Genomic DNA, 24156 nt, shown 5'->3' with positions numbered 1-24156 from the left:
CTCATATATAAATTTATTTATTAAATCAAATTTTCATAGACGTCGAGGAAAACTTAATGTAAGTTAAGAAAAGAAGTTCATGCCACAATTGTGCAGTAGTAGCAGTAAGTGATAACGATACATATTATTATGGAAGTTGCGGAGGGTAGAAGGCACAGGCATGAGGCAGTAGGACAACGCATGTGGCCCGCCGGGCCGGCGTACGGTGCCTCCGCATCTGGTAGTCGGCGCGGGGAGCGCGGCGGGGGTTAAAATTAGTACCGGAGCGCCACGTGCGCCGTGAACGAGCATCAGTCCGCGTTCAACCACCACACACGACACTCACATCTATCGACTCTCGTGTTTACAAATAACCTACGCTCGTGCGTATACGTCCGCTGCAGCGGAGTGACAGTGTTCGCGGGTGCAACGGTGGCCGGCGCAACGGAGGCGGTGCAAGGCATGTTGATGGCGGGCGCTCTGCCGGCCGAGTCCGAGGGGCTTTTGGCTTTAGGCGCGCTCCCAGGACAGAAGGACACCACATGGACTAAGCTCTTTGTCGGTGGTCTGCCATATCATACCACGGATAAGAGCTTAAGAGAACATTTTGCAGTTTACGGAGACATAGAAGAGGCCGTCGTTATCACAGACAGACAGACCAGTAAAAGCAGAGGTTATGGATTTGTAAGTAGACGATAGTTTTCTTTACTTATTTTTATTTATAATTAAGATACGAATTAGCGCAATTTTATCGCAAAATCATATAATATAATTTTATATTTATATAAAAACACAGACATTTTATTCAGCTGAAATGACACGTAAACTTATGTGCTCGTGCGCACTAATATCGCTTCGGCTCTGAAACCGCGTATCGCATGCATGTTTGCGTTATCGTACTCGCTACCTGTATTATACAAGTGGAACATATCGCGAAATTACATCAAACAAAACACGGAAGTTATGCCCTCGCTTTACAGGTGTACCTACTTCCATCATTACATCCACTTAAGTAGATGTACCTAGTGTACGAACGTATTGTTTAATTTTCCGAGATTCAAAATATATTATTTGAGACAAATTGTTCAAATAGATTTAGTTAATTGATTTTGTACTGTTATACCAAACACAATAGGCACATTCGGTTGCTTGAGTAACGATGCAGATGCGAGTTAAATTGATTACGTAGGAAATAAAGTTCAATATGTTGATAAACCGTAACAGCACCTTGGCGTCAATCAACGTGTGAATAATGCATTAGTAGCGCCACAAACTTTGATAGCCGTTTGGCTATTTCATGTACTGACTTTGATCGCATTCGCTAGATACAACAAGTTCGATTTTCAAAATGTCCGCCTCAAAAATCTTTTAGCGTAATAAAGTTTGAGGCTTCGTGCGGTGCGAGTGGGGCTCGTGGGAAATGAATCACAACCCCATTTTCAATTCAACTAGGGTAGAGACCCTGACGGAGGGAACATGTCTCGTTGCACCCTCGCTGTGACATCTAAATAGCTGTAATAATCGCAATGCGTCGATAGCAACACTTTATAAAAAACGGTCTAGACGTATTGAATTATAAATGAAATAGGCGAAACTTAAAAAAAGATCAACGATTCTTTTTAGTCTAGAAAATTTCCTTCCTTTGGCTGTATTATTTGATTTACAAACTAGACTGGATAGATGATACTTACGGGAATACAGTTTAGTTTTAAATTTTACATTTGAATATCGACCTTACAGTTAAGGTAATACGAACTAAGACAAAGATCAGATCAGAAACAATTGCATAGTTGCTGCTCTGTGGGCACAAAACCCGCCATGTCGGGACGTGCTGAAGTACATTTGGAAGACAAAAGAACGTCATCTGATACCGTGCGGGCGAAGAGGAACGGGTCTTGTGTACTGCAAAAAAATAACCTTAGAGAGGTGATGTAGCTCCGGTCATCAAATAAACTGTAAAGTTTTTAAACTTTTTCAAGGGTGTCTATATCCAATATATTGTCTATGGCGAAAACTTCTACTAGGAAATTAAATGTCAGCCAATGACAAATAATAGGTGGAATAATATCTCACTTGCGTACATTTCGTTTATATACATTACGTTTGTAGTTGTGAATGTATGAAATTTATTTATAAAATCTAATATTAATCAGTGCCTTTATCGGTATTTCATTGTATTCGAAAAGTGTTGATGAATATTAAGCAATTAATAAAGAACGCGTGTAGATTCAAGTACGGTAGGTCTATTTGAATAAATATCGTAATTTGAACTTTATAGACGTTGAAATAAGAGTTTGGAATCCCTATCCCTATTTGGTCTTCTGTACAGTCTACGCAGTGGAAAATGCTGGGCGTCGCAGAACGAGACACGCCTCTCGCTACGGATACTACGTCGTAGTATCATTTGTACCTATTGTTTTTTTCATTGAATATAATATTATCTTAAATGTTAATTTTTACATTGCATTCGATTTGTTATAATCATACATTTCTTTAGAGTCAGTATACTTTATATTATGAACATATATATAAAAAAAAAATCTAAATTTAATTATTTAGATTAATTTTAGTAAAAGACGATTTTGATATTTAAACATTCTTACCTTTATAATTAAAAAAGGTTTAGAAATCACTATAAGGAGGGGGTGAATATGGGTTATATCGTTTTACGGAATATGAGTATTCGGTAAGTTTTTTTTATTGTGTTATATTAAAATCGACAAAGTAACTAGGTATTTATATATTAATATGTATGGATTTTAGTACATTCTCGCATTTTGTGAGTTTAATTGAATTAAAAATTTATGATAACTGATATTATTTATTTCTCTAAATTTACACTTTTTAACTTGTTATTGCGTCATAAAGTTCGAGGTAAGCAATTTTCTAGTCTTTATTTTAAACAAATATTAAGATATTTATCTAGATATCTATACTATCTATCTTATAAAGAGGTATAATTTGTTTGTTTATATGTATCATCTTCGGATCTAATGATTCAATTCTAAATATGTTTTCATCGGTAGAAGACTACATTATTACTGACTGTTAAAGGGTATTTTATTTATTTCATATTATTTTATTTATTAATAAATTGCACCGTGCGAATCTGGTGCGGCTCGCTATTTATTTTTAAAATAAAATATAGTAAGCCTAGTTCTTAATAATCAATTGAATTGTTTGTCAAGGGCATAAATGTAATCACATATTAAATAACTTGCAAACTGTTACCATGAACTTCAAAAGTTCAAAATACATGTTTTATGCACGCACGAATTACGTTGTTACCTGTAATTTATATGAATAATAATTAATGATTGCGGAAACTTTTCTGATATGAATTATAATTATTAAAAAAGACGGTTATCAGTAAAAAATAAATGATTGACAAATGCAACTAGACTACAACCTTCCCAAAATCATAAATTGCTTAATTATGGTCACCCTATATCGCTAGAGCTAGTGGCTATATATTTTTTCATTGTAAGGTAACAAACCAGACTTATCATTCCGGCAAATTAATACATACGACGTATATGGTCTAAATGTATTCTAAGAATATACATGGTGTGAAGATGTTAATTACGATTCCACCACCAACCTTGGGAGCTAAGATGTTATGTCCCTTGTGACTGTTGCACTGGCTCACTCACAGTTTTAACCGGTTCATTACAATACAAAATATTGCTGCTTGGCGGTAGAATATATGCTGAGTGGGTGCTACCTATCCAGACGGCCTTGCACAAATCCTACCACCAAGTAAGTATTTAAATAAAGATTACTGAATATATGTTCAGAAAAACAAACCAATCTCACTTTTTAGAGGACATAGCTTGTATGTGAAGGACATTTTGCTTAAATATCTACTTAAATGTGATTTTAAATGAGTTAATAGATTTGTAACAGAATGAACAATATCATCTCGAACGCGTCTAACAAACGTGTCTAATATCCATACAAAACAATTTTAAGTTACGGAAGAAATATGCAATGCCTTTTAATATTTAATAATAAAATGCAAGAAATTTTAATGTTCGTTCTAAACGCAAACAAGTCGTTCTTTTTGTTTAGTTTTATAATACTTATTTATATAATTAAATTTCATTAAAAGTAGACATTAAAAGTAGACATTAGAAGATATTTTTTTTCTAATTTTTAATTACTGATTTTCGAATTTTCATGTTTCAAGCAACAAATATAATACGCAGAGGAGAGAATTCTTAAACGTCTTCAACGTTTAAGAATTCTCTCCTGTAAAATTTTATCATTGAATACTTAACTTTTTATTACTTAACTTTTTATTAACGTTAATTTATATTTATTTCCAGTATGTGTGGGTCGAAACTTGCAATTAAATTTGTAACCAGTTCTACCCTAAATGAGCTCACCATACGTTTGATGTCTTTGCCAATACAGTTTAGTACGGAAAATTTCTCTAGTATTGTAGTTCATTGCGAATGTATTTTTATATAAAATACTCATTTCAAATTAATTATATAGACTTATAATTTTAGGTTTAAGTAACGCTCGAAACGTTACCATGTGTACAACCGTTATCATTTCTGCGACAGTTAAATTATGCAAATAGTTATTTGTCAGGAAACTAGAGTAGTTCTGTGTCACTAATTGCATTTTTGTAGTCGGCCATTGGCGCACTTTCTCTTTTAAAATGCTTTATTTTTGAATATAACGTATAATATATCGAAGGCATATTATGATCGTATCAATCGAGTATGAAGGAAAATACGAATAAAGTCTAAACTAGTTGCACTCGTTAAACTATCATCGATATTTCTGATAATTGAGTAAAATGTTTTGAGTTTTGATATGCGATGTTTAAACACATTAAATATTATAGAATATTTTTTGCTTTTCAACAGTCGAATAAAAGTGTAGTAAATTCCCGATAAAATGCATACAAATTGCTTGCAAGCAACATAAGGTCTTTAGTTTCTCTGTAAATAAATAAATTTTAATGGAACAACAATTAATACTTAAGTGAGTGTTACGCGAGTTTTAGTGCTATAGCTTAATACCTTCCTTGCTTTTATACTACTAACGTTTACTACGTATTGACTTGTGCAATCTTCCCTAAAACGAAAAAAAATAGTAATATAAATCACCAAACAGAAAAAAAGTTATGGAATTCATGATAAATATTACTGATAATATAAATTAATAGATACTATTCGTGGCACAGATAAAAAACAAGCGAAGACAATTGAATCGGTAACGATTTTTCATATTTATAAAAGTCATTATTGCATCGATAGAAAAGACAAGAAATAAATACCATTATGTAAATAGCGTATGTATCAAATAATGAGTTTAGAAAAATTTGTCATTTACCATAAAAACAAATAAAAAAGAAGCATTAATTTTGTAACCTATTTAAAAAAAAGACGTCTTCAATGTGGTTAATTTTATTTTCTTAAATTTGTGGTAACTAAGAATAACTTACATCAACAATAGCTGCAAAAGACTGCTCGTAAAATTACCTATATTTATACTTCTTTATAAACTAGAATGTATGCTGTAAGGTTAATGTCATGTAAAGGCAAAAAAAAAAATCAGGAGGTGCGTAAAAATTATTGCATGTAATTATTATATATACGCAATACGGTTTACTGAATCTAATTTTAAATAAGTTTAAAGAATAAATATATTATGTTCAAAGAAAATTAAAGAGGTCGTTTCACGGAACCAATAAAACAAACATGGTGTATAGTACTGTCGATAAGGTTTCTTATCGGCGCCTTACCTAACTTGAATTTAAACGCTCAACGACACATTTTGTTTACAACTTTCAATTATTTGCTTACAATAAAAATATTATTCCTTATAAAACAACGACTTTTACGATGAAATCAAATTATAGATATAGCGCATCGTACCAGTGCCGATTAAAATAACAACTGCAATTATAATTCTTGTTTTCCTTTGAATATTATACGTTTTGTTATTTATGTAAAATAAAATATATCGATAAAATTAATAGGTACCTATGTCGCTTATTCTATATATGTATAACTTTTTTTGTGTATTGTGTTCACATAGACGTTTACACGAAAAACTAAATAAGTAGATCGTAGACATTTTATCATTTCAATTAAACATTACAAACACAAGTAACATACTTGACAAATTACAATCGTTGTCCGAAAGCACGTGAGGGTAAATAATGTTAAAAATACGAAGGTTGTGTTTGTGTCTAAAAATATTTAAGTGGTTTAAAAATATATATTTGGTAGGTAGCCTATTTAAATTTACAAATACCAGACCTTCGATATCTGAAGGTCATCAAATGTTTCCTTCGCTTCTGTTGATTTGATGAAGCGGCTTCCACGTTACATATTCCGACTAGAAAGTCTTGAGCTGTAATGGAAAATGTCAAATGGTTATATTTGTTTGTCTGTTGAAGTATTCAGCGGGCCAAGTTTAACTGGTCGATGTTAGTAGTGAGGTGGCGACCTGTGGGGCTCGCATGCATTACAATTGGTAATTCGACGATTTCATTGTATAAATTTCTATCAAATACCTACCTGCCTGGTTTGAAAAATGCAAAGTGTAAAAGATTTTTTTTCAATTTAATAGTACTTTTTTATAAAATTATCTGAAATTGCCATTAGTAAATATAATTAAACTTTAACAAAGTGTAAAATTTACATGCATTTTTCAATAATACTTAAATTATTTTCTGCGCGATGTTCATTATTCTCTCAGATTATATCTAGTTCTTTAAGATAAATCGATTATAGAATTATTTATAAGTATATACATTTTTAAATAATTCCTTTACCTTGTACTAAAACGAACAGTGTGTGAAAATTCTTCCTCAATCGGCTGAGAGGAATTGGCTTGAAATTAATTTATTAAACCTTTACCTTTTACGCACAGGTACAGATTAAATAAAATCATATAAAATAAACTACCTTACTTATATACCTACTTATATACATATTACCAGTTGGTAATATAATTAAGTGTGGTAATGTTGGTAGGGTTTCATTTATTTATAGTAGGTATACAGAATGTTTAATATGAAATTAATTTTCAGGTTATAATGGGTGACCGAGCGGCGGCGGAGCGAGCGTGCAAGGATCCTAACCCTATCATAGACGGAAGAAAAGCAAACGTCAACCTAGCAATATTAGGGGCCAAACCCAGAGGAAACTTAGCGCCAGGTAAATATTACTAAAATTAGAATTAATATTATTAGCCTTTATTTGCTCCGTAGAATTAGTGCTAGACCCAGATATGTGTAAACTACATACACTGTTTGATTCAAAACTGGGGTGGTAACTTGTATCTACTTCGGGAACTGGTACTTTCAATAAAATTTAATTTACAAGGCACACTAATGATGTCGTTTATATGGTTTAGTTACTTCAAATACATATGTTTAATAATAAGAATGTCTATCTGACAGTGTTTCGGCCACGACAACGAAGTTCATACACGAGCCATCTGCGCAAGAGATATTTATTTATTAATACTTTATAGCACTCCAATTAATAGAACACGATAATAGGTACACAATACATTACGGAATGTACAAAGTTGTATTAGGTGCAACAGGCGGCATTAGGTAGCTAAACAACAAACAGGTTTGTATGGAACACAGGACACATATTTGAGAAAGATTCACTTATTCTCAAAGTTCAGCAGGAGGGCACTAAAAGGGCATTTTTAAATATATAAAATACGGATGCGAGTATTAAAGGATAGACTACTAACAGAGCAGTTTTAACTCTATACGGAAACGAGTATTCACGGATAAGGACGGAGTTGAATCCGCACGACATAATAGTTTTTTTTTAAACGTAACTAAGCTCTCGGTAAGTATAGCATTTGACAGATTGTATATAATATAATAAGTTCCTATTGACACTTCATATATGATACATCCATGAAAACATGTTCACGGTTAAGAAGGGTTGACTGAGATAAAAGAAATCACGGGACCGTTGATGGGATCTTATCACGGCTCAGCTGTTGTAAAACATTTGTAAAGGGGTCTCTTTTTTGCTTAACGTTCACACGAAGCGTTTTTTTTAAATTCAGTTTACTTAACAGAACCAGCGCGTCGTCTCACGATAAAAAACGCGATCGCTTCGTGTGTGACAACGCTCTGTGGGGGTCATTGATATACATATACATATGATGAGTACTTAGTCGACTTAATTAGATCAGATATTTAATTAATCATCAATATTTCCATATTTGACTAATCTTCATTAATAAACGTTTTGTATCACTTTATTGAAAAAACTGTTAAACCAAAATATATAAAACGTATACCAAATAATGCAGTGCGTTTCGGAGAAGCTTTTTATACACAATATATGGCAGACGACGTCTGCCGATGTTTTGATTGAATATTAACAAGAAAAACACTATATTCATTTAACATTGGCAGACAATTGAAATCCTTTGGCAGTAAAGTTGCGCTGTCATGGTCAAATGATTAGACGACCGAAGTCGGTATTCAAAATTTGAGTGAGCCTCAACCTTCCTATGAAATCTGCCAATTTGGCAAATATCCAGACATTCGGTGGTACTAGTATCATGACCAACTGTTATATTGCAAAACAATTAAATATAATTAGCGAGAAACGAGCAAAGGAAATAACGTTACTAGAATAGTTAGATAAAACTTCCACGAGATTGAAACATGTAGTAAACAACAAAATTGTTACTTAAGGGTTAAATATTCTTTATTCAAGAAAGCTTTTACAATTTCTTTTTTGAAATGACATGGAATGCAAAACCATCACCGGATTGCAATGTGCTTACCTAGTGTTGTTTAAGTTAGCTTGATCAAAATGTTAAAATCTTGGCTTAAATTGTAAGCTCAACATTGTAAAATCTCGGATAACATGACACATCCCGCGACTAGAATCCCTTAACAAATGCATGATTGTTTTATCTAAATCGTCCTTCTAGTTTCAGGTACTGTTTAAATACTTATAACAGAACATTGCATGCTAAATGGCTAACTTTATATTAATAAATGTATTTAAGTAAACAGTTAAAAGGCGATTTCATGAGATAAAGACAATACCTACTTAACATCACAAACGGATGTGAAGTAATACTTACATACACATACTAAAATACTTATTAACCTTTTTTTATATTTAGAACTCTTTAATATTATGATAAAATATTTAAATATTATTAAATTCAATCGAACCTTGGTTATATCGAGCTTGATTTTTATAAATTATGAAAGTAGATAATTTAATATCGCGTAATCAATTTTTATCAGTATTAGATAATAATTTAGTTATCTTTGAGTACAATGCGTATCATATAGTTAATAAATAGTAAACGAAAGCAAATATATGAATTAAATATTCAATCATTAATTGGTAAATTTCTATTTAGATTATGCAAAAAAAAAATCATTTCTAGGAATCTAAGAGTTTTTAATTCATTTCGTTTTGTTAACTAAATATAAAACAAAAAAAATCACTAAGATTAAAAACAAATAAAAAAGGTAATTTCCGCTTGAGATTACGAAATTTATAAATAGGTACATTCATACCATTAGCGTGTTTATTGTAATGGTGAGTAAATTCAGAATGGTATACGTGTATCTGACAGTTCGGTGGTAACTTCAAGTGTTACACCGGTGACGTGTTCACACCATGATTAGCGGAACAATCCGCCCCTCCGGAAGTCCCTAAACGTTCAGAACCGGAAGCTTGTAGGAGGCTCGTTAATTGATTGGACCCTGCACGCAACCCTTGTAATGTTGCAATTGTGGTGAAATGTTGGTAAGACTTCAATTTATGAACCAACTGTTGGTTTCATGTAGATTTCAATACTAAATCAAATAGCGGTAACTAAATAGCTTGTCTATTTTTTCGTGTTTTAAGTAAGCGTAATTGTTGTAGTAATATACTACTAATGACACATAGAATCAAAAATGCGTGGCAAATTGTCAAATTGTTTTAGTTATTCAAAAAACGAAATACATTTTCTTTTTGTTTGATTTAAAAATCAATATTTGGTTTTTATTTATCCTCGTTCGTAAACACTGGAAGGCCTGGTATTTATTATCGCTAGTAATATTTATAATCATATCTTGATAATATAGTGAATAAAATTATCAACCGTTCAATCTTATCTCTGTACTTCATCTAAGGCTGGGCTGTAACGATTAATCAAACATACAATTACATGGATATGTATGTATGTATGTATACATCTATTCAAACACGAAGGCGCGCCCCTCCACGTTAATTTAATATTTTTTAACAACATAAAATTACCAAATATAATCTAATTAGTATTTTTTTTGCTGTCCTTACTTTTAATCGTGTCACACACACTTAGAATTTATGTTACTGACAACCATACGTATACTGGTTGCCGGCATGCTTTACAAGTTTAAATTTAGATTAGAAGTAATAAAGGCTAAGGGAACTGTTAATAGTTTCCGGAAATCAATAGGGACTATTATCTCAAAAAGAAAAAGGAAATTCATAAACTATATATTAAATATTAGATTTAAGTATTTGGATGCATTATGATTATTAAAAAAAATCATAATGCAAACCAAACACAACAAATACCAAATCAATAAACATTATTTTAAATAACAATATTGAAACTAACTCAATTCTATTTATAAAAGCAGCCATAAACAATAATGTAGAATACAAATCTCAAGTAAATCTTGTTACTTATAGTAAAAATAGGACTGTATCGTTTGTTGTTTTTTTCAAAGACCTTTACGTAAATGTGACAAGTGAATTGTTAACATAACCTCAACCAGTTACATGCACAGTAAGCTTACTGAATGGCGTTTGTATTGTACCTACATTTGATAAGAACTATACGATTATTATCTACTACCTAATTAAAAAATATACAGAAAATTACAGTGAGCGAGTCATGATAATGTTTCTTATCAACATATTGATAGTTTCGATAGTTCTTGGCTTTTTTTACCTTATCAATTTGTGTTTAAAATAGGTCACGACTACTATTTGCTTAGATATGGAATATGTCACTTATTCGCTAACTCTAGTCTAACTCATTTGTTTTCAAGAGATGGAATTATTCAAAATTTATTCCATTCGGTAAAATTAAGGCCATAGTTTTTTGAAAATAATATACTTATACTTACGAAAAATACATATAGAAAAAAAAATAAAGTTTAATTCTTCGTTTAGGATTTCTCTCATAACAAATGTTTCCGTGTCCTCTAAACTTACAGATGGTAGTTAAGAATCATGAGAACTCAAATGTGAACAAGGCTTATTACTTAAACCATTTTAAACCGGTTCGACCAGCTGATCCCAAAGATTAGAGAAGTGTGAAAATGTGCTGAATGGATTTGCGTCATTACAGCTATGTTTTGCGGAGTTCCACGCATTGTTCGCGTTTTGCGGCCGCATGCGTTAGTGCGGGGCTTGGGAAGGGAGGGAGGGGAAGCGTGGCACAATGGGTGCGGGCGCGCATGACGGCCACCTGGCCGTGGCGTACCGGTCCCGCCATATGCCGTCCCCTGTAATGCACCGTGCTGTACCCCTGCGCGTAACGTACGTTAGGGTATGGACAGAGGACGTTGGGATACTTTATGTCCGTTACTTGACGATTTTATTTAACAAAGCCATCTAGCATCTCAGACATCGAATGTACACTGTTTGAGGGTAGAAATAAATCACTTTGAAGCTATTAATTAATTTAGAACATAGATAATACAGTTTTCTTATTAATTATTTTCAATAATAAAATAGGTTGTCTTTTTTTTCCTTTAGCAGAATAGTAGATTTTTATGAAAGACGGATTTTTTTCTTCTACGGCATTCTATCATTTAATATGAATTTGTAAGAAGTTTAGATGGTAAATGTGGTCAGTACTTTTCTCAAGAAAAGTTTTCACAACTATGGCAGTTTACAAATACAAAGCAGAGATTGCTGACGAAAGAGTGTGATTGTTGATTAAACTTCTAAATATGAAACAATCAAAATCTCTGTTTAGTCTAAGTCTTGTGAGATTTTAGGTTTACGACGAATAATGGACAATGTGTTTATGCTAACAATATGTAATGTTTGCAATATGAATATGCATTTCAAAATCAACGTTTCTGGTTTTGGTTCCCAGACTTGTGAATGCGTCATTTTGTTTTCACCCTAGGGTCATCCTTCGAGACCTAACGAGGTCGAATGCCTTGTTAAACATCACAAAAGGGTATTTTGGGTGAAATATCCGTTAACTATCCGGTTCCTATAAATGCAAGTAACTGGTTGTAACCGTATTCATAACGTTCCAAAGACGTATCCGGCTTTGACAAATGTTCCTGCGTGTGATTTATACCTGAAGACTTTTTTTGTCTGATTTGCAATTTAAAACATGACAAGGAATGTACATTAAGTAAACATACAAAGCTTTTTTTCTTCTATAATTAATGGGACATATTAATATTTATATATGTAGGACCAACACTAAAATCATTTATATTCTTATAGAATAAAAAACTAAATTTTGAACGTTTCTTTAAGGGAATTCAATGAAGAAATTACATAATTTTTTCATTGGAAGCTATAATCTGACATTGCTAAAGACGTAAACTCGTGTCTGTCTTCATCGCTGGCGCATCTGCGTTAGCGCCAAAATAAATAAGCATTAATCCATAATAGCCTCAGGATGTAAGTTCGTTTACCACTAGGTAATTGCTATAATCAGTTTATAACTTAACGTTATGTTCTGTTTTTATTCATAAAACGTAAGTCCAGATCAAATCGTAGCATAGATCCACACACGCCTAAACATCCACTATTTCATTTTCTTGAGATACGTTTTAGAATTATTTTTTTTTTAATATCTGTATTTTTTTATAGCATAGGTTGGTGGATGGTAGGGCCATCTGATGGTAAGTGGTCACCACTGCCCATAGTCATTGGCGCTGTAAGATATTTATATCTATCATTGTCGCCAATGCGCCACCAACCTTGGGAGCTGTGACGTTATCCTTTGTGTGGTTATACTGACTCACTCACCATTCAAACCAGAACACAGCAATACTATGTATTACTACATAGCGGTAGAATAGGTGGTACCCACCCAGACAAAACCAAATAAATACTGTGAATATTGGTAAAAACTGTAAAAATGGTTTATATTACAAGTTTACATACTGCTTTCATAAATTCCATTGTCTTTTTTCATATTTGATTAGGTGCCTTTAGTTTACGGCGCTGTATATCTATATTTACATTATAAAGAGTTCGTATAAGTTGAACGCTATGTCAACAACTACCAGTTCGATTCGAAAATTTATTTTTGGGATAGTTAGCTCTTATATTCAGAAAGGCTATACTACTTCAGATTGTGAGACTATGAAGCGAAGCAGTAAACAAATAGTTCCGGTATGTAGTTAGTGAGATGTATATAGTGAGATATATAATCCAAATTTAATACGGCCGATATCGCGAGGCAAAGCTAGTAAGCTAATGAAAATAATTTCACGACAGCGCAGCATGTATATTGTTTATACGATTTTACTGCTCTGTTACCTACTAAATATTGTAACCTAGTTTCTAAATACGTTGTATCTACAACCATGGGTTTCAGCCGAGACTGACGTCGAATATAAAAACATTGTTAATGTTTTATTATGTGGAAGTGTTGATGAGGGCCGAACGAGGCACTTGTCCAAACAGGCGGACGACACGTTGAATTATTAAGTTAAGCGCGCACCGAAAAATCGATTAACACTTATCTAAGAAATCATCGAAAATTTTAATACGAAATCATGCACCGTATGCGTGTAAAATGGTACAGTTTGGACGCAGTATATTTTGAAAATATTTACTGCACTGGGTGTGGTATGCGTAAAGTGTAATCTAATTTTTAATAGTGAAGTATGCAAGTCATCATTGATTAATGAAGAGTTCAGTTTGTTAGATGTTTGCGGAGGGGTTAGCCCTGTGTTTGGCATTGCGGATCGCGTGCGCCGCTCGCCCTTCGTCGGTGCATTACTTATGCATGTGCCCCGCGTCTCCCGCTTCTCCCCCGTCTTCCGAGTAACTGTCAGGCTACTATTTTTATTTCGGTTTTAGGATGTAAGCGTTGAATGCACCGATGAGTCCGCACGCGCCGTTCGCCACACGATCGATACTGAATACGAACAAATGAGTGTATGTGCCTAATTTTTACGGTACAATGAACTTCGAATTTTACGTTCTTTATATTATCTGGCTTGACAATGAATCATCGCTAGGGAGTATATTTAGAATTCAAAGCAAAAATGTTAACATCACGATTTGAAAAGCGGATCGATAGCACTGCTCGTCGGTATAATTGTATGAAGCGAAGCCATAATGGTTAGCTTGGCTTAGCGACCACGCGACCACGTGATCGTATCTGACTTTACTGTAATCATGACTTATTTTATTGTAGAGAACGGAAACGTGCAATTACTGCAATTACGGCGGACACCATATTGTCACAGCTTGAATGTGATTTTAGGCTGTAAAGAATTTAATGGGGGTATTATAAAACACTCATAATAATATGTGAACCGTACCATACGTCAGATTATGTAACATATATTAAAACAAGGAACAACACCAGACTAAAAATTACAATTATACCTGGCTTTGTGCGAACCCGCCTAGGTACAATCCACTCATCGGATATTCTATTGTTGCGTTCTAGTTTTGATGGTGAATGAGCCAGTTCCTAAGATGGGTGGAACATCGGCACTACTCACTAGCAGGTTGTCCGTCGGCCAAAATACAAAAATAAACCCGTAACTAAAAGCACTTTAATTTATGCTGTAACTTCTGTCCGCCATACTGTTTTACTTTAGGATCTTAAAAAATTTGAAAAGTTAAAATAAAGTCGTTTATTTAAGTTATAATTATAATCCCTTCCATTAGTTAAAGCATTTAATTTTTTATATTTATACTAATTAAAAAAAAAATGTTTATTAAACAATTCAAAGATTACTATCTCTCAAGTAAAGTTTAAAACAAGAAAACAATACATAGCTCAATTTAATTCATTAAGGAAATAAATAAATAGTACAGGGCATAGGCAAGCGAAAAAGTATGAAAAAAAATCCACATTAATCGTTGAGATTATTATAGTTGTCGATTAAATATAAGACATAAACTGTAAGACAGTGTGAACTAATTACACCGGGGTTTTTGAACGTGTTCCAAGTACATAATAGTATCTTCCTTGTGATGCGGACGTATGGCATGCGTCCCATTATACTGAATTAACGACAGACAAGGTGTTCAGACTGATTAAAGAGCAAATACCTAATTTGGATTATTTTATTTTTGACACCGACTTAGGTACGGTATGTAGTCGTTCTATTTAATCATATGCTTAAATTATATAATAGTTTTTTTTACGCACCAGCAAACGAAATGAAATTGGAATGTTTTTTTTAAAATAAATAATTAAATTTTTTAATAATTCGTATTTTTATAACCAACATAGGTATACTAAAACGTGTATGTAAAATATGATAAAACTTAGGTTTTTATCTATATGCTATTCAGAAAATTTTATTTATATATTTTGATATGTAGGTAATTGCAATGTAAACTAAATAACTAATTTCCGTTTTTTTTTTTAAATATTATATTAACTGGATAGTTTTTAGTTTAGATAGTTAATGTTGAGGGTGTTAAATCAACTAAGCTTTTGACGGAAAGGGAAGTCCATGGTGCACCTATTGTTCTAGCGTTGTTAGCAGTTCGAGTACGGCAGTTCCGCCCTTCGCACCATGAAATGCGATCCCTAGAGGTGACATCCGCACGAAGCCCTATAATCTACCTACATCGCAGATTACCTTTCTACCAGGAACATTGATTATAAATCGTTTAAGTCTCACAATTAAGCCGGCACTTGATGTTCGGGTAAAAGAATATCGTTTATTTAAGAAAGAATAACGAAATAGAATTTGGACGACTTTTATTTGATACGTATAATATTTGGTGTGTCTTCACAAGTAGCAATTAATGCATATTATATTAAATTCTTCAGTGCTTCAGAAGTTCTACTCGAAACACGTAGCTTTCTTCGTGTCTTAATTATTATTTATGTACAACAGCTGGCGAGCAGAGGTTGGTTGAGCGAGGCAGTCCGTCCGGCGAACGACGCGGTTATTTATAAAACAAGAGTTGCGTCTCGTTTTGTCTTCGGCTGGCTCTTTATTTTGTCTAAATATACGCAGTTTTGGGAACGTCCCCGCCGCCTTTACCGCGACACCAGCGTTGGCGACGCGCCAAAACCACATATTTTCTCAACAGCTTTTCTTTTGTCTCAGCCTACAAAGCAAAGCTTCTCATTCTAAGCTAAGTTATAGTTAGAAAAATTGCGGCACCAGTCGTCGTGAAGCCTAAATTAATTTTTCAAAATTAAAAAACGATATTTCTTATAAATATGACTAATCGCATTCACTCATATATCATGAGCTTAGACGGTGACTAACTTGGCTAAGGCCGTGCACGTGTTTTCCAAAAATAATTGTCTCAAGAATTGACGTTAAGACGTTAAGGGGATGTAATAAGTGGTTTCATTCGAATATTAGATCTTTTAAAAATATAAGCTATAAACTACGAGATTCAAGACCGGTCAGATCAAAAGATTGCGCACCGAACATGCTAACTGTCGCATTTGTGAATAGATTTAGTTTGGACACGCTGAACTGGGCCACGACTGGTCTACGTCTATTTTTGTGCCGGTAAACTTGCACGACACATTGATGCTACATTGTATTAACATCGCTAGCTTTTTAGGTACATACGGCAACGAATGTTTCTCTGCTATTATGTGTTTGGCTTCTCTACTATGTTTGCGCCAAATTCGAAATCGTAAGCTGTATTTAACGATTACGCCGAGATCAGATATGTTTCTATAGTAAATTATGGTTGTATTTTATTGTTATCACCGTCCGATAGTAGTATATTCATAAATCGTCTATAAATAGACACAGTAGAAACAAATTATTAAAATAATATAAGGAACCAATACTCCTTCACTAGTGCCGCTTGAGTCTAAAATCGTATTTCCGTAGAATCCTTACAAGCGTCGTTAAGCTTCGGTGTCGGCTTTGCAGTTCGTCGACCCGTGCTTCGAACTCCTGAAACCAAGCAAAAACATTAAAACAAAGCGTATTTACTTTAACAGGACGTGTGCGGCCCGTTTTTCAGGATAGATCGTGACTAATGTACGTGGAAATCTGCGTCATATGGCCACTACTCGAGCGCGTTATTTGTTATATTGATGTAAAGTTAAAACTATTGTAGTGTCAATAATCGATTACGGGTGAAGTCTAACTGGGTCACATGCGGTCAACAAAAAGCATCGCATTTAGGCCGTGTCACATAGCTAAAGAGTAAAAAAAAAGAATCAGATAAGGTTTATGGTGGACAGTGGTTCGACCTCGGCCGTCAAATGGCATCGCATCGATCGTATTGCGGCGGCATATCACGCGCTCATGGAACACGCCAACTCTTTCATTTTTAAGGGTAACTAGTCGCGTCCATATTTGTGTCCTATCGTCGTTCTGTTCATGTAAATGTATTTATCTTTTCATATTAATATACTGATACTGAAAACGTGACTGAATCGTAAGTCCCTGAATGTAAATTGTAAGATATAAAAAAAAGAATTCATTTTTAATTTTATAAAAAGATTTATTAATCACTAAATAATTTAAATCATATTGAAAAATCTGCTTACTCATAATAATATTTTTTTTTATTTATTTATACATTAATGATATGGTATTTTATTATTGTATAATTTTTTGTACAATGCGTATTTTACGGAATATAATATACTATAATAAAATCATAACAATGATTCAGGGTATTTTGTGGTAAAAAAAGTCCGCAATATCTTAGATACATAAAATCTTATATTATTTTTTAGACGGCAAAAAGTCAGGTACTTTAGGCTTAAAAAATAATAAATAGTAAATTATATACATATATTTTAATAATAAGTACCTATACATACTTTTTAATATGTTCCAAGAATAAAACCAAGCTGAAAAAATAATGTTAAGGATTAGCTAATGTAAATGGTTCAGAAAAAAAATATTGTAACCAACTGAGCAAAAATGTTTTTATATATAATTCAAAAATCAACAGTTTATTAGTAAGTTTGCTATTTCAATAAGCGAAGGTCAAACATTATCAGAGCAGCCGAACCGAGACTTCATCCGGGGCCATTCCGGACGCAACTCGTTGTAATAGCAGGGGAAATTTCACCATAACAAACGAACCGGACATAAGTCACGCTTCTATGATCATTAGACATTCATCATCGATTTGTTATTAAATATCATATACCTACTGTGTTTAAAATTGTACACTTCCCATCAATTTTATTACATGAACGTCTACTCGCGTCTGATATGTACTTCAGTTGATGCTTTGAGAGTTGAGATGTGTCGTCAGACGTTTGCGATAAGCATCTTGATGGTAACGTTTTATAAGCCATTTATAGCGAGTGCCGTCTTGTCAAGAGTCATGTCCCTGGATGCCGGAGCCCAGGCGGACGGCTAGCGACCGAAATAGATCCCGCCTCGCGCGGCTTAACAATGCAATAAAAGAAATTAACATTTCTGACGTCGCCTGCGCTAAGTTGACTCTTGTGTCATTTGGATGTGGTCCAATCTGGATGTGATATATTTTAGTTTCAAGTCTTCTCTAGCCACTTCCGTTAAGTGGGAATGAAAATAGAATGTTTCGATGCTCGTTGAAAGACGATATTTTTCCGACGAAATAGTTTTAAGTTCCTCGGTTGCTTCGTTAAGGAAGTAAAATTGATTAATGATACCTTTTTTGCAGGATTTGGATTGGCAGCAGCCGCAGCGGCGGGTGTTCGCGCCGGCTATCCTACAGTTTTGCCAGCGCATTATGGGTAAGTTTAGATTGCCCCTGTCTCCTTTAACGCATCTGTATTGCATCAATGTTCTATGGTTCAACACTTCGATATTTGCCAGCACAAGCGGCGCCGCATGCCGCTTCAAATACATCTCACGAGACAAAAATCAGACTTAACCACGTTTACTTGAGCAGGGTCTAGGGATAGGTCAAACATTAAATTGTCCCAAAGTTAGTCGCCACGGAGAAGATATGTACGAAGTTCATATAGCTCACTTAAAAACTGCAATTTGGGCGTAATTTTATTTGTTACAATTCTGAAGATATGTCGAAAGTACCCAAATAGGTAAGTAAAGTATGAGTGGTAGTATTGAAATGTCAGTCCTATAAGCTGAGCTGACTTTTGTCTCGGTAGATGAGGCGAGCGGCGTCTCCGGACTGCTAGCGGCGTTGCGGCCGGCGGACCACACCTAGACTAAATAATCAAACATTTTCACATAGGTATCTATGGCAAGCGTGAGCGTGAGAGTGGATTTTTCGTTTTGGGTGTGAATTAGTCAATTGGGTTTTAAATGTTTACGTTTTGAAGCTATACCGTTGCATGGGCGGCGCCGGCGGTCCAAGTCGCGCGGGCGCCGCCCACCGCCGTCACTATTCGCATCGTTCTCGACACTCAATGTTTTCTTTAATTTTATGTTTTATGCCGTGTTCGTGTAAGATTTTGTTGATTTGAATTGAGTTTTGTTGGTGGTGGATTTCGTTTAATACACTTACTAAGAACTAAGTAACCGAATTTCCCTTGTAGCCTGTGGCGCGCGGCTTACAATATTTGTATAAATTGAAATAACCACGCTTTACACAATATTATTTTACTAAAAATACGATTATGCTACAAAGAACAGACAACTATATATTTATTTGTATTTTTAAACAACTACATACGAGAATTATGAAATAAGAAAAAATATTTTTCGCGAGAAGATTAGACATTATTGCCGAAAAACTAGGCGAGTCACGAGTTGTGGGGTCCATTCACGTTCCGACGATCGTTGATGTTATTACGAACATTTTAACAACATCGTAATTATTTAATTTGTCGAAAGATATTCAGCCAAAGGAGTAATCCTTTGGCGGTTCGTCGTAATGTTAATGGTTCTCTAAAAGGGATGTTCTGTTATACTTGTCGGTGGACTAAAGTATTAGACAGAGATTTCGCAATACAATAATAATAACAGTGCGTTTTCTCAGCCCTTCTCCGCCGCCGTGTCATACATTCGATTATTCCAAATTCTTAAAGTTGTTTTCATAGATAGCTATGTTGTTTCTAGATTATGCTGTCACGGTGACCAAAGCCATCACAAACGATAAATTCTATTGATCACATATATAACTCTAATGTAAAAACAATTAATGAACGCATCATTACATTCCAAACTACGTATTTTGAACATCAATTTTATAAAAAGCGAAGATAACAATATTGTCCTTGGCTTCGTCGTCCGATATTGGATTAATTTGTCTATTCCTCGTGGTACGACTAATAGTCAATAGGTGCATGTAAGTAATTACTTTCTTTTAAAAGTTAAATGTAGGTTTCTAACAGTTAAGATAATTAGAAATGAATACATTTTAGTTTCTGATTGTAACTGTAGATGTGAAGCTTGTGTGACGTTTCGCCAGTTTTATATTTGATATTGCTCTTTCCGCGTGTTTTTCTTTGTAATTATAATAAGTTTTTCTTTTTTTTTTCTTTAGTTATCATCGAATTAAATGTCAACAATAATAGTAGCGTCTTACTCATTATTTATATTTATAGATTAAATAATGTGATACTGAGTAGGTATTGCACTTACAAATAAGATTAGAATACCACAGGTGGGCGGTTTAGGCGGGCGGAGCCTAGAGTCGGGCGTGCATGACGCATGCGCGTACCTCTTCAGTCCTCGTACCAAGCTAATCAACCCCGCTATAAATTTCGATCATCCATCAATCCGTCTCTATTGACGTGTATAATGTTGGAAAAAGACAAACGGTCTATAAATGTGAACTAAGTAGCGTAGTCTCTGCCAAGAACCCTTTGTAAACGCTGATGCAGCGTACGCCAAGCGCTCTTGAACAGACTTGACCGCCCGCCGTTCTTGTGTAGTGGAAAATAAGCGGATTCGGCGTTTTCTTTACACTTTTTGATTTATTCGTTTTTGTCTACAAATAGTATAGGTACTTAGGTTTTTCAAACACAGATTATAGAATTAATAAATAAAATTATAAAAAATATATATTTAAAGATGGCATAATGATATAAATGACAGAGTAAACGAAATCAAAATCTCAAACCATCTTCTCGAGCGATATATGAAGATAAGTAAATCAGCCACGACATAAGGTTATTTTCGTCGCCACTGAGTTGATATCGCTAGCACATTTTTAACAGTTTTTTTTTTAACTTTCCGGCCAATGACGCACGGCGGCGGCTCGACCGCGACAACTTTTATAATATATCGCATACTTACATAATACATAACCGTTTATCGATGTCTACTAACATAACAAGACTAGATGCTCGTACCTGTCAAGGCTGCAAATGGGGCTAGGTACTTATAGCGTGTGATGATAATTTTGGAACGTGTTCATTTTGCAAATTGATGGCTTTTCACGAGGCGATCATTTCTGTGAAGCGACGTGAGAGGTCATCGCGGGGTCAGGTTGAAGATGTTCGAGAGGATCGATAGCTCTCGACTTCGGAAGCCTGTTCATATATTTGTGACGATTTTGAGTAATGGATGACGATAATTGACAGGTTATCTCCGGGGTACGTGTACGGTGCTCCTAGTTATGTGGGGACAGTCGGTGGAGTGGGGTCGGGCGTGGGCTCTGGAGCTGGAGGGCTAGTCCAATTGCCGCAACTACAACATGCCGCCGCAGTAGCCGCGGCCAATCATCTTTATGAATACCAAGCAGCTGCTGCTCAAGGGGCAGCTGCCTACCAACAGCAATACGCAGCGGCAGGATTTGATCCTTATGCAACCGCAGCAGGTTCGTGCTTTCATTCATATTTTATTGCAAATAAAATCCTGAAATTGTATTTGTTTACGCACACATTTTATATTTGAAACAAATTATTTTACAAGCACTTTTGAACCATCACTTCACACGATTCGATTTAATGTAAAGCTAACATCTTTTAGCATTTTGGATTCTATCACAAACAACAAGTAATAAACTCTTTTAACTAGAATACTAACTCAACGCTAACGCTATTTTTATCATCTTTATATTCATTTATAGAAGAACGTCCTGGATACAATTGTATGAACGCGTTTTAATTTTTTTAAATTAAAATTCCACGTCAACTTCATAATTATTTACTAGACTTTATCTTTTTGTTAGATAATACAAAATGGTAAAATTGCTTTCAGCAGCAGCTGCCGCAGCAGCTAGTGGAGCTGGGTACATGTCACCTTATTATGCTCTGCCTGGTGGTGGAGTGCAAACACAACTTCTTCCTCCACTCCCGTACCCACCACAACTCCAAGAGGCACGTATGCAGTAAAGCGTAAGCTAACCAGTGGCATGAAAAGATACAAGTTACGATAAAAAGCCACTACCAAAAACGCGGTACCAACTATGTGATGAGGTAGTAAGTATTGTTTAGTGAAATCTTGTCGTCAGCTGGCGAAAACATGGTTTCGTTACCGCAATAAACCAAATATCCATTACAACCAATATCATGTTACTATTACAATTTGTATCAACCAAATATATTAATAAATGACCAAAGCTATAAGCTTTTACACTAGTATTAAGACATTATGAGGGTACTTATAGATATGTCAGTACAGAGGTGAAGGAGTTAGGAAATTACTAAATTAAAAAAATATATATAGTTACGGTTCGTAAAATTACGTTAGATAAAACTAATGCTATAGCAAATAAAGAAACTATTGGGATTTGACTGATCATTTCGGATGAAACACGACTTATGCAATCTGCAAAAATATATCATACACAATTCAGTAATGAATTCGGTACGTATTTTAAAGAACTAAGTTACATACAATGAGAACAGTGTTAAATTAGTTTTTTATTTGACAAACTATAAGATATAAGTGTTCTACATTGCAGTCACCAGCACCAAAATGTAAAAATAGTTTAAACCTCAACAAACAGTTGTTTAAATCTATACATTCAACAAGTGAATTGGAGTTAATAAGCTTGTTAGAAGTATGCCATCATTTAGAAATATTAGAATGAGAAAATGTTTGTTTAACAAAGGGAAAATTATCCTTACGAAATTATTGAAGATTTATTGAAGTAACACTTTATTATATGTACTAGAAATATAGATACAAAAAACGTCAAATGAAATCTAACTATAAAAGAGAAGCTTATTTCTAAGGAAGATAGGGAAAAGGAAACAGATAAAAGGGAGATAGACACGTACATGTATACAAAATCTAAATTATAATGTACAGTGTAAACGTTCCTTAGTTTGGCTCGATTGGAAATGGAATGGAAAGGATTGGAACTTTAATTCTGTTCGTCGAAAGTAGAACGTAGAAGTTGTTTACTTCTACGTTGATATATATCTTCTAAAACTAGATATGCATGCAAAGTGTGAGCGGTCATTTACAATACGTTTCTTTAAATGCGTAATTAATAGTTAATACGTAGCAATGGTACTTCTTGCCTCATTTTTTAACTTCCTAATATCATACCATATTTTTTTACCTATAGCATATTTTTAGATCTACATTAGGTACATTTATATGTTTGTATTGAATAATGTTTTTTATTAAAACTGGTAAAAGCAAAGAGCTGTCAAATGACAATAATCTTATGGAAAGCGCGGGTTTGTTAATTGCTAGATGCTCAGTCAGCCGGCGAGGTGGCAATTGAAGACTATTTTCAAATTATTGATAATGCTTTTCTGAGTTTTATCGTTTGACCTTTTTGCTGTAACTAAGAATATGTTTTTCTTCCAAATAACTTCCTTATATTTCTTCTTACTTTATTAGAAATTATACAAATGTATTAATGATCTTGAGGTATATAAAGATCATCCGTTTATCGTTAGGTGGAACGAGATTGAGTGTTTGGTATCTGTGGGATTTGTGGACTAAAAATTTATGATTGTACTTAAACGAAATTTATGTACGCAAAAATACATTAATATCTTTTGAAATGTTAACCAGATTACATATTTATTACTAGAAAATGTCCGTATAATAATGAATAAAGCTTTCTATTTTAGTTGTCAAATTACGCATTTCAGTCTCTCTATAAATCGTTCCTATTTAATTTAATA

General features: G+C 34.0%; 1 protein-coding gene across 1 annotated transcript; it reads left to right on the top strand.

The window, feature by feature from the left end:
• The first annotated feature begins 274 nt into the window (after window positions 1-274).
• Window positions 275-22712, top strand: LOC125068261 (RNA-binding protein 24-B-like). Its single transcript, XM_047677354.1, has 5 exons — window positions 275-663; window positions 7037-7163; window positions 18816-18888; window positions 21649-21884; window positions 22271-22712. Exons 1-5 carry the CDS (start codon window positions 442-444, stop codon window positions 22399-22401), a joined length of 789 nt encoding a protein of 262 aa, XP_047533310.1. The 5' UTR covers window positions 275-441; the 3' UTR covers window positions 22402-22712.
• Window positions 22713-24156: the final 1444 nt, after the last annotated feature.

This window comes from Vanessa atalanta, chromosome 1 (genome assembly GCF_905147765.1).
Source record: "Vanessa atalanta chromosome 1, ilVanAtal1.2, whole genome shotgun sequence".
Classification (NCBI taxonomy): Eukaryota; Metazoa; Arthropoda; class Insecta; order Lepidoptera; family Nymphalidae; genus Vanessa; species Vanessa atalanta.
Note: the sequence above shows the minus strand (reverse complement) of the source record. Positions and strands in the feature narration are given on the sequence as shown.

What these genes read in the sequence shown, in the direction of transcription:
- LOC125068261 (XM_047677354.1), top strand. Translation starts at nt 442, where the DNA reads ATGTTGATGGCGGGCGCTCTGCCGGCCGAGTCCGAGGGGCTTTTGGCT. An exon ending in AAAGCAGAGGTTATGGATTT is followed by an intron (nt 664 to 7,036) that starts GTAAGTAGACGA and finishes ATTAATTTTCAG; the next exon opens with GTTATAATGGGTGACCGAGC. An exon ending in CAGAGGAAACTTAGCGCCAG is followed by an intron (nt 7,164 to 18,815) that starts GTAAATATTACT and finishes CCTTTTTTGCAG; the next exon opens with GATTTGGATTGGCAGCAGCC.